General features: G+C 31.4%; 1 protein-coding gene across 1 annotated transcript in view; it reads left to right on the top strand.

Moving 5' to 3' along the window:
- Nucleotides 1-12,500, top strand: part of LOC118449500 (alkaline phosphatase) — a 125,832-nt gene that overhangs the window by 104,462 nt on the left and 8,870 nt on the right. The window contains exon 9 of the mRNA XM_085655536.1: nucleotides 11,881-12,002. Within this exon, the coding sequence (XP_085511662.1) occupies nucleotides 11,881-12,002 (122 nt within the window). The remainder of the gene's footprint in view (nucleotides 1-11,880; nucleotides 12,003-12,500) is intronic.

Below are 12,500 nucleotides of genomic sequence, written 5' to 3'. Positions count from 1 at the left end.
AATAATTCATTCCGTTCGACTAGCTGGCATTAGGAAAACTCATTGCTCAAAGGATTAATAGATGGTAGATCGAAGCGTTATAGTTCTCCGATTTTAATCAGGAAATGGTGATAACGAAGAGAGAACGCATTTAATTGCAGGGAAGAAGAAAAGAGAATAGAAGTATACTTGAAAAGCGATCGATTTTTCGACTATATTTTCTCGCTCGACCTCCTTCAATTTTTATACATATATAGATACACATACATACATACATACATACATACATACATACATACATGCGTGGGCGCGGACACGTACACGAGCACACATACAGATGCATGACACACGTATTAATCCCTTTTTTTTTTTTTTACTCCAACGCATTTTCCACGTTATAACCATTTACAGATTAAAGTGGGTCACTCTTCGGTAGCTTTCTACAATCTCAAGAGTAAATTTTCTTTTAAAGGGTTTATTTTTAAGGGTTCGATGAGACATATCTCGTTTAATAAGAAATTTTCATATTTTCTTGAATAAGAAAAGGAAAAACAAAGTATTCAGGTTAACTTAGTCGAATAAAATCGTCAATGAAAGTAAACATGTTTGAACATGAAAAATATGAGATATATATTAACTATACGTATATACATACATATTTACACCTTTATATATGCATATATAAGTATATAGAGAAATATATCTTTTGTTTTTCTCTAGATCTAATTATGTCTAACCATTTTAATTTTAATTAATATTATTTATATCTCATATTTTATATCATAATTTATATTAAATTAATTTTATCTATGCTATCATTACATATATATATACTAATATCTTAGCGTATTTTTTACTATCATTATTTATTATTAATTTTTCTTTTCTAACTATATTCTATTATTACAAGATACCTATATAATTACTATATTACTGTAATAGTAATTTTAGTTTTTATTTGTTTAACATTTATACGATTTTTATTACTTGAATTAATTTTTGTTATTACGTATGTAAATATTTTAATTATTTTTATCTCTTTTCCATAATATAAAAACTATACCATTGAAATAAATTACCTTTATTTCTCTCTCTTTCTCTCTCTCCCTCTCTTATCTTTCTCTTGTCTCTTTCTCCTTTATCTATCTATCCTATAGATTTCTCGCTGAGTTTGATCGACCAGTGTCAAAGGAACATAACGCGTTTCTACACACACACTCACTCACACACACACACACACACACACACACACACACACACATACATATACATACACATACCTTTAAATGTTCTCTATCGTCGAATTTATGGCTAGGTTTATATGCTCTTCTTAACCCTGTCTCCGAGCTAAGCTACGTTGGCATTCGGCTTAAGCTTAAGCTTGAAACTTAAGCTTCCAACCGGAGTTAAGACTTCCATTGGACTCCTCTCTACTCTTCTTAGAAAAACGAGGCCGTTTCAAAAGAAAGTTAATGGAAATCTAAGACAATTCTTAAATTCTTAAATTCGATGGGAACGAGCAAATCATTTTTCTTTTTCTTTCTTTTCTTTTCTTTTCCTTTTTTTATCTTTTTTTCCCTTTATCTTTCTTTTTTATCGAAATATAAAAATTCGATCACAATCTTTCTCGCAGTTTTATAAATTCGAAGAAAGTATCGTCGCTATGGTAGATTTTATAGGCGACAAGAAGTCTCGTAGAAGCTTGTCTTTCTCTTATACTCTTACACTCTTACATACATATGTATATATATATATATATATACATACTCGTTTTCTTCAAGTGGTAACTCGTCATTCGAATAACTTACCAAACAGGCAAGTTACTGGAACTTTAGAAAAGTTTTTGAATTATGCGGAACGTAGCAACTACTTAGGAAACACGCGCACATATTTATATATATATATATATATATATATATATACTACTATACTTTTTATGTCTATGAGATAGACGTGAAAATAACATAGATTCTTCTGTATAGCATCTGAACAAAGAATAGCGAAACATTTAACGCTTTTTTTTCAGTATATTTATGTACATATGTACAAAGAGAACAAATGAAACTTAAATATTACTTTAACTCTCTCTCTCTCTCTCCCTCTCTCTCTCTCCATCTCTCTCTCTCTCTCCCTCTCTCTCTCTCTCTCTCTCTCATCTTTTTTTCTTTCCTCATTTTTTTTCTAGATATCGTAAAAATAACCATTGCATATTACTATTTCCCTATTGGCTTTCAATACGTATTTATTTAAAATACATTAACACGTTCCGTGCCACGTGTACCACCGGTGGTACACGCAGTCATTTTTTTCTTTAGTCAAAATATCAAATGGCCTGAACAACAAGTCAGGCAAAAATGATTTGGCACGGAACGTGTTGAAAAAATTTGCTACGAATAATAACCATTGACTTTGCTAATTTTATTTCTCATACGTTTAGATTATTAACCGAGATATAAAATAGCGATTAAAATATATTTTCATTCATTTTCCCATTCGACATATTATGTGTTCCTTTTTTCTTTTATATAATATATATATATACATATATAATTCAGCTTGATATAGTATAAAAAAAAATTAACGATAAACTCAACACATTTAAAAACTTTTTTTATTTAAACGTAATTGAACTATATATCTATGAATTTTAATCATCCAGTAAGATTTCATTTTTTATTAAAATATATACGATTTTAAATGATCATCATATTATATATATATATATATATTTATTTATTTTTATATGTTTATACTGTTATTTCTGTCATCAATCATTCTTTTCTTTTTTGAATGAATATATCAAAAAAAAAAAAAAAAAAAAAAAGGAAGAAAGAAAAAAAAATTTACCATTATCGGAACATTATATTATATATTTATCAATTCCTATAAATATTATAATATAAATATAAATTTATTATGTTATAAATTTATCGATTCCTACAAATTTGCTTCAGTGATCAACAAATTAACTGATCGTAAAAAATACAAATTCGAATTGTAGATTCGAAATGTAGATTCGAAATGTAGATTCGATAGGATATCGTCCGTTCCATTCATTAACGAATAATAATGGTCCGAACGAATCGATCATGATGTCTAATAAAGAAGAATGGCGGTCACTTGGGAAATTGTGATAACTATTACCTTTTTTTTCCGATTGACGTCAAATAATGTTTTTGACAAAAAGCAAACCTTCGTTATTTAAGAGCCATTTCGATGTTAAAAAAGAATAATCTAATACGAGGGAATACGAAAGAGAAAGCCATCCTCGGAATTACAGATCCGTTTACTATATTCCACCATATAGGGTGTCCTTAAAAGGTTCGGTTAATTTTGCGACGAGAGTTTTACTCGTCACGAAAATCAAATTTTTTTTATTTTCTCTCTCTCTCTCTCTTTCTCTTTCTTTCTTTTTTTTCTCTCTCCCTCTGAACGTGTGTGTTAAAACATTTAGTGACTGAAATGATATTAAAGAGGAAGAAATAAAAATTCATATTCTAGATAAAATGATGCATTCATATTTCCGGTGAAACAAATTGTAGAACGTTCTTTTTCTACATATTACTATTAGATAAATTATCTTGAAATATTTTACATATTTTTAACAAAGTGAACGTACTATAGGCGACAGATATGATAATTATTATTTTACTAAACGACTGAGTAAATTTGAAATATTAAAAAAAAAATATATCATTTAAAAATGTATTGTTCATTAGAAAACGCTTTATCTGTTATAATTATTAAAAATATAATGAACGAACGAAGATAAAATTTGCTGACACTTTTTGAGAATTAACTTTTCAAAGTGATCGAATTAAAATCTTCATCCGTATAGACTATAGTATATATAATATATAATACATAAAGACTATGTATAGAGATAATACTTAGATATATAGAAAGAGATATAAGAAAAGATTTGAATCGTAATGTTAGAAGAAGCAATGACGCGAAGCGACGAGTCGAAGCACCTTTTTGGCGAATTGGTACCATGAAAGAAAAGGAAAGAAAAAGGAGGAAGGATCGTGGTCGGGCTTGATTCGAGTAAGGGTGGTTGGGATTGGATAGGCTATAATAGGGTAGAGTAGGGTTGTGAAGACGTAAAGAGAGGTTGGATGGGATAAAGTATGACACAGGCCACGCTTGAAAGTGCAGAAGTAGCCGGTGTAATTCGAAGCGAGGAATAAACGCGAGTTCTTTCGGACTTTGAAACTTTTCGAGACGCAGCCGCCACGCTCGGGATTTTCTCGGAGGGTCTCTCCTTTGAAAAAGCAACCAGTTCATATCGTTTATAGTTGCGACTGAAAAAGGGAAAGGGAGAGGAAGGAAGGAAGAACGGAAGGAAGGAAGGAAGGAAGAAAATAGAAGGGTAGATTCAACCCTCGTCAGACTTAAACCCTCCTCACCTTTCAACTTCTCTCATCTCTTTTTGCGAATCATTTTCTTCGATTTAAAATGCTTGGATAAGAACAAAAAGAAAAAAAAGAAAAAATGAGGAAGAAAGTAAAGAAAAAAAAAAATCAAAAAAATCAAAAGCAGTCTGCCGGATTAACCGTGCAACTGCGAGAAATTCTTTCCCTGCTTCTTATTTTTTTTCTTTTTTTTTTTTTTTTTTTTCTTTTTTACTTTTCTTCCGTTTATAACGAAATATACCGCGCAAACATTTTCTGCGTTTCTGAATAATCTTTTTTACAAAAGATAATACAAAACGTATGCATGTACGTACGTATGTATATATGTATTTATGTATGAATGTATGTATATAAGAATAAAATATCTGTCTAGCGAACGTTCTCCATAGAAATTGTTTATCGAATAAATTCATAATATTTTCTTTGTATTCTTTAGTTCTACAGGGGAAAGGATAAAAATATTTTGTCTGCTAACATTTTTTTCCCCTTAAAGATTATTTCAAATAAATTTTTATATGTGGAAATAGAAAAAAGAAAAACAAAAAAAAAATCAGAAAAAAAAGAAGAAGCAAAGGAAAAAAGGAAAAGAAAAAAAGAAGAAAGAAGGGAAAAAAGAAATGGAAAATAAAAGAAAAGGGAAGAAAAAAAAAAGGAGAAAAAAGGAACCTGAATTCATTAAAACTAGAACGTGGCTGAAATTTCGAGATCACTATTTTCGAGAGTCTTCGATGTGTACACAAACTCCGAGAGTTCGTCCTTCGAAGGTTATAATGTTTATATTACTCAAGTGAGAGTTCCCGAATGACCTCGTGGTCTCTCGTGGGACATCTCAGAAGACACGAGCAATCTCTTCGATCTTAGATAACACGGAGAGATAGAGAGAGAGAAAGGGAGAGAGAGAGAGAGAGAGAGAGAGAGAGAAAGAGAGAAAGAGAGAGCCAAATCTTTGATGGTTTCTTCTTTAATTCGTTGGTAAAGAAAGATAACATAATTGCTTTCGAAGTTAGTTAGCTAATCAATTTTGCTTTCTCAAAGTATCGAAAAACAATTAATTATCTTACCTTCAAAATAGATTTTAGAAGTTTCTTATCCTCGAACGTGACACGACTGTTTTTGTGAACTCGAAATCGCAATATACTAATTTATATATTCGTGACGAGAACGTCGTAAAACGAGATAAAAGACATAGAGAGAGAGAGAGAGAGAGAGAGAGAGAGAGAGAGAGAGAGAGAGAGAGTGAGAGATTTAGCGTCATAAACATGCCGTGGCATGCTGGCATGTTTATTACCAAGGCGAATGCCGGCAAAGTGCCGGCGTATTCGCGAACTTTCCGAATTGATGGAACCCACGATAAACGCATTTCAGTCAGGCACTCTGCACAATGCTAGAAAGGGAACACTTAACGTTTGCCAAAAATCGAAAAGCAAAGATGAGCGATTTAATAACGTGGATCAAAATTATTGCTAATGGTTAAGAAAGAAAACGAAGGAAAAAGAAAAAAAAAGAAAAAAAAAAGAAAAGAAGAAACTACAATATTTCAATTAAAAATTACGATGTTCAATTAATCCCATTAATCATCGTCCATTCTTTTCTTTCGTCTCTTTTTTTCCTATCGAAATTAAATATTTCTCAATTTATTTATAACAGAATAATGTTCTCATGTTCATTCAGTCATGTTCATTCACATGATTTTCTGAGAAATGTATAGAAAATATTTCCTTCCTTTAAACGCATTAATTACATTAGGAAGGATAAGAGATATAGTTTTTTATCATACATTAAAAAAATTGACTTTATAACATAACTAAGTAAGGAATTTTGTTACGTCATCATATATATATATATATATATATATATATATATATATCAATAATATATTAAATACATAACGACGTTTAGAAATTAACAATCATTTTATTTCACATTCTCATTCTAATCAGAAAGAGATTAGACGGCGAGGCTAATTGTTATAATTTTTCGAATAATGAATCGATAAGATTTCAATGATATAAGAAATAAAGACTCTATCTATCCTCAAAAGGGGATTTACCTAAGAGTGTGTAAGAGTAGTTGAATTGGATAAAGGTATGACAAGAATTTCTGGGACAAAATTTATCGAGCCAATTTTTTGACGTATAGACATGCTCCCGAGATAGGTAATGCTCTCGAACAACGCGTCCTATTATCCGTGACTTTATCACGGAAGACTTCGATACGAAGAGAAAGGAGGATGAGGAGTGAAATATAGGGTTAGGAAAGAGGAGAAGCGGGGTGCATGGACGAAGGACATTCTTTGAATGCCACGGAACTTCTTGGAATACCGCGACTCGCCTTCGTGCATAGTGTTAGAAAGCCAAAGACGAAGTCTGAACTCGTTTATAAATCATCTATAGGGGAAAGGAGGACGGAGAGGAGGGGCGGAGTGAAGAGAGGAAGGGTTATGGCCGTCAAGACACAAACCCTTGACAGGTCACAAATGGAGCCTCGTCTTCTATCCCGTTTGTTCTTACTTATTTTATCGTGCCAACTGATTCACGAAAAACTTCAACCTCGATATCTCTTCAGTTTGCATGCTTGAACTAAAACCATTAACCCAGATGCGTTTTGATATAAGATCACGAAAGCTCATTCTCAAGAATTCGAAGATCATTAATACTCGAATCACGAAAGCTTTAAACTGCATACAGAAATGATTCATTGAAATATTCGAATACTTATCGATATTAAAGAAAATATTTGTCAATGTCGAACGAAGAAATTTGATTTTCCTTCTTTTCTTTTTTTTTTATTCTTTTTTTCTTTTTTTCTTTTTTTTCTTCTCTTCGATGGAAATTAATTTTCATAAATTAATTAGTCCACTTTAGAAAGTATACCTAGGAAGAATGTTTGTTTGAAAAGTATGCCTTTGAAATATTGTAAAAAAAAAATGTATATACATATATATATATATATATATATATACTTGAAATTTGAAGGAAAAGTATATATTTTATCTTTTCTTTTCTTTTCTTTTCTCTTTTCTGTCAATATTATTTATTCGTATCGATTAATCCTATCAAAAGTTATATTTGTTTAAAGACATGATGTTTTATAATATATAATTGACGTATAGAGTAATCATTTTGTAAACATTCAAACGAGTAACTCGTTCTACGATTGACTGATAAAATCAATAAGATAAACGAATGTACAAAATGAATATATAATAATATTCCTTTACTTAGAAAGTTCTTTTCTAGATTTTCTTATTTCACTTTTTCTTTTTTCTTTTTTTTTATTATTTTACAATACTTTTAAATACTTTTATTTTTAAATATCACTAAAAAACTAAAAGTATTTTAGTTGCTGTTAAAAAGAAAAAAAAAAGAAAAAAAGAAAAAGAAAAAAAAGAAAAAAAAGAAAGGAGAGAAAATGAACAAAAATAGAAAAGAAAAGGAAAGAAAGGGGAGAAAGAGGTAAATAAAAATTAAAAAAAAAAGAAAAAAGTACAATACGGTTTTAAGAGACGTGCGAATATTTTGCGTAATCCACTGTTTTATACAGCGTAACGCTGAATACCAATAAAATAACATTGGATTTATTTGCGTTCCGACGAGAAGAAATTTAACCTCAGGAAGAAATGTCGGAACGTGACTCGAGCTATTACCCCTCTGAAAGGAAGTCGACGGGAGGGAAAAAAAAAAGAGGAAAAAAAAGAAAAAATAGAAGAGAGAAAGAGAGAGAGAGAGAGAGAGAGAGAGAGAGAGAGAGAGAGAGAGAGAAAGAGAGAGAGAAATAGACGAAAAAAAGACACGAAAAAAAGGAAAAAAATATATATATATATAAGTAAAACGAAGGAAAAAAAGGAGAGGAAAGAAGGAGGAGGAGGGGAAGGGGTTATAGTTCGTTATCCTGTCAAGTGGCCCAATTAATTGTCAGGGTCGAAAGAGAGCAAACCAAAACGAAGCGAGAAAAGTAAAGAAGAACGTTTCTCAAGTACTAGCGTTTAAACTGTATCTTCATACATACATACATACATACATACATACATACATACATATATACATGGTATACATATGTACGTACATATGTATATCGCGTGCACCAGTTTCAAAAAGAATCTTTAGCATTCGGTGAAAGATTCTTCCCGAATAAAAGACTTTTTAAAGAGGACAACTCGTCCGGAAGTTTCGTTCAACGAGATGAGATTTCAAAGTTGTACGGTCATCTTCAAAAAGCTTCATGGAATTCATTTCGACGAACATTACTTCAAAAGTTACGTGTTCGCTGTCTCTCTCTCTCTCTCTCTGTCTCTCTGTCTCTCTATCTTTTTTCTCTATATTTCGTCATAGCCACTCTTCAAAGTAAGTATAACCATGCAGGTAATGCACTTCAATTCGTCCCTTTCTCTCTCTCTCTCTCTCTCTCTCTCTCTCTCTCTCTCTCTATCTCTCTCTCTATCTCTCTATCTCCTTCTGTTTTCTTTGATAATTGCATAATAAATTTGTAAATCATTGAAAAGCTTCATAATTATTTATTTCAAATTTTTCATTCGCATTTCATTTTTAATAATTCCACTTCATTTGAATAACTTTTATTTATTTATATTTGATAATAATAATAATAATAATAATAATAATAATAATAATAATAATAATATATATATATATATGTATATTATAATAATTCATTATTCAATTATAATTGTATCAATTGATTTAATTAATGAAGCAATTTACTTTTCATCGAACAAATCGTTATATTTCTATTCGAAGTGGCCTTTCATTACGACAAAACTAATTTTGTTAAATCGCGGATATTTCTATCTCTTTCTCTCTCTCTCTCTCTCTCTCTCTCTCTCTCTCTCTCACTCTCATCCTCTCTTTATCTCTTTATCTTTTTACGTCTTTGTATTTTATCCAACTTTACGTACCTTTTATTCAATTATTTTTAGATTTGTAATACTATTTTGACGTCTCTTCCTTTATATTTGTTTGTTTCATTGTTATCATTGTTTTCGAAAGAATAATTTGTTCGTTCAGGAATAATTTTCAATCGCTCAAACGAGATATCCACTGCACCGACCAATCCACCGGGCATAGTCATTACGAAAAATGAACGTAATATATCGCGAGACGTGCTCGCAAACGTCCATTCCGATGAGAAGATTGCATTACGAGGAACACGATGGGAGAATGGTACGGAGCCGTGCAGATGGGAAGAGAAGGTGGCAGGAATGGGGGGGGAGGGGCACGGAAGGGCTGGAAAATAGCATGCGCACCGGCGGTTAACTTAAAAAGACCATGATGTATGACGGGCTCATAGCAATATCATAAACAAAACGGCTCGCCTAGAACGTTTCTGCTTTATATTTTTTTTCTTTACTTTTTTTTTTTTATTTTTTTCGTTCTTCCTTTTTTTCTAGTTCGCTATAATATTCCATCCTCTTATTAGTTAATATTCATTATTCCTTGTCGGGTCGATTTGTCATTCTCTCTCTCTCTCTCTCTCTCATTTCTCTCACAGAGAAATTCATCAGAAAGTATATCGATGTTAGAGAACTCTTGCAAATTGGAGAGAAGGAGGAATATCATTTTTCATTGGGAAGAAAGAAATAAAAAGAAAAAAGAACTGGACAGAGAGAGAGAGAGAGAGAGAGAGAGAAAGAGAGAGAGAGAAAGAAAGAGAGAAAGAGGAGAACAAAAAGTAATTAAAAAAAAAAAAAAAAAAAAGGAAAAAAAAAAGAAAAAAAAAAGAGAAAAAGGAAAAAAGAATTAAAAAAGGAGAAAAGAAAATAAAAATATTTTCTCACACGAGCGATATTTTTTATCTGCGTGAAAATAATTTCGAAATGGAAAACCTTAAAACGTCGAACTTATTTGCCCGTCCAATAAACGGCTAAATTATACATTGTTAAACGACGGACGGCTAGAGACTGGTGGTGGTCTATTTTTGAAGGTGCTTGCGAAGGAAGAAAGCTTTTGAATAAAACATGCACACCGACGGGCATGTCCTCGAGATATAGTATTCTCTTCTTTGTCTCTCTCTCTATTTCTCTCTTTCTCCTTCTCTCTCTCTCTCTCTCTTCTCTTTTTCTCGGTCTCTCTTTCACAGTACTTTCGCCGCCTTTTTCTTCCTCGCATTCTGAATCACTTTTTTCTCTTTATGCCTCTTCTATCTTTCCTCCTGTCCAACCGTCCTTTCTCTCTATACTTTCTCCGTTATTTTCAAATGGAAAAGGGGAAACTTTAAAAAATTATTCCCCAATTTGATTTGACGTGGATGTCGATATCGATACGCGCTATTTATATAAGTAAATATTGACAACAAGTGGTAAAATATATAAATTATTGATCAATTAATTAAATTCATTAATTTAAAAAGTGTCTATTCGGAAAAAAGAATTTTTTTAAACTCCTGCATCAACGTTATTACTCAAGTTAATACACGCCTGTATAATGGTGTTGCCTATCATTAGGCGATATTCGTCAATAAAGTTTTCTGAAACGATAAATAACATCTGTGATAAAAATTACGACCTATCGATTATGTATATATATATATATATATATATATATATATATATATATATATGGATACAGGCATATAGTATAATGATTTAATAAATAATAGTGGTATTTATAAATCATTTTATAAAACTAATTAACAATTAATCTTTTTAACATCGACGGATATTCATTTGACATTATATTGATATTATAAAGATTTTCTTGGATCGTATAAAACAAACTTCTCAATCTTTTTGATCGTCCGATCAGACGTATTTATTTTTAATGATGTCGTTCTCGAAATGTTCGTAAATTAAAATTTTTCAAAACCTGACAAACCACCAGTCGCCGTATATTATTTCAAATATACGATTAATATTACTCGCAATATACCTCGCGAATTCCCAAGAATATTCAAACGAGAGAAATTTCTAGAAATCTCATAAAAATTAATCACTTTTCTCGCTTTGCCATGAGATAGCAAAGGTAATCATCTCACATTCCTATTAAAAATTTAATACGACAACGTGAGTCGAGATAAAAATTGAAGCCGTTGTGGAAAATATATCGATATTGCATAATAAAAGAAAATAATATAAAATAGTAGAAAATTGTAAAAGGAAAAAGGAAACAATATTGAACGTTCGAAGGGAACGATTGTAGGATAAACGTTTAAGCTTGTCGATCGAGTATAATTAATGGCGATGTAATATATTTAGAGGCAAAGTTATCTAACGTTAATCAACCTCTTTTTTATGTAGAATATCTGGCTATAGGATAGAAAAGGTTGGACTTTGGTAAAAGCCTGTTTTTTAATCGTCGTCGAGGAAAACGACGACTACGACTACGACGACTACGACGACTACGACGACGACGACGACGACGACGACGACTACGACGACTACGACTACGACGATGGCAACGTTTTGCTTTTATTTATGAGATACCTATCGATCTAATCCCATTGATAGATGGCACCATCGTTTTTTTTCCTTCAGGCTCTGACAGCAAGGTGTCGGATGTTGATGGACAACCCTACACGACGCTGCTTTACAGCAATGGTCCCGGATACACGCATCCACGGAATATTTTACGTGACGCCAGCAAGGATTCCATACAGGTAAAAAGTCATCCCGAAGCATAGTTTATTATCATTCTGTCGAATCCATAACAAATGATGGAATATTAAAAAGAAAAAAGAAAAGAAAAAAAGAAGTATAAAAAATAAAAAAGAAAGAAAGAAAAGGAGAGGTGGGGGGAGGAAGGGAGGGGGAAAAAGAAGAGGTCACAAAATATAGGTCGATCGAGAGAAATATTCATTCGATGAAATCCTTTTATATAACGCGACGAGACGGTAAAATGATTAAAAAAAAAATCCATAAAGAACTGAAACGAGTGATTATAAAAATATTGAATAGATCGTGAAACGATATGGGGAAATTTTTTTTTGCTCTTATCGAATTTTCAAATATTTATTTCAATATTGTAACTCCCAATAGTCAAAGATAAACTTGACTATATCTACGATTCTATCGTCTCTTTCACTTTTCACTTTTCACGTTTCAATCGAAGTAAATTATCTCGTACGATAATTAGTCGATCGTTTTTGATCCACTTC

The sequence above is a fragment of the Vespa mandarinia genome, chromosome 3, assembly GCF_050613455.1.
Source record: "Vespa mandarinia isolate Hongniang chromosome 3, ASM5061345v1, whole genome shotgun sequence".
Taxonomy (NCBI): Eukaryota; Metazoa; Arthropoda; class Insecta; order Hymenoptera; family Vespidae; genus Vespa; species Vespa mandarinia.
This window is presented reverse-complemented; position numbering and strand designations above follow the sequence as displayed.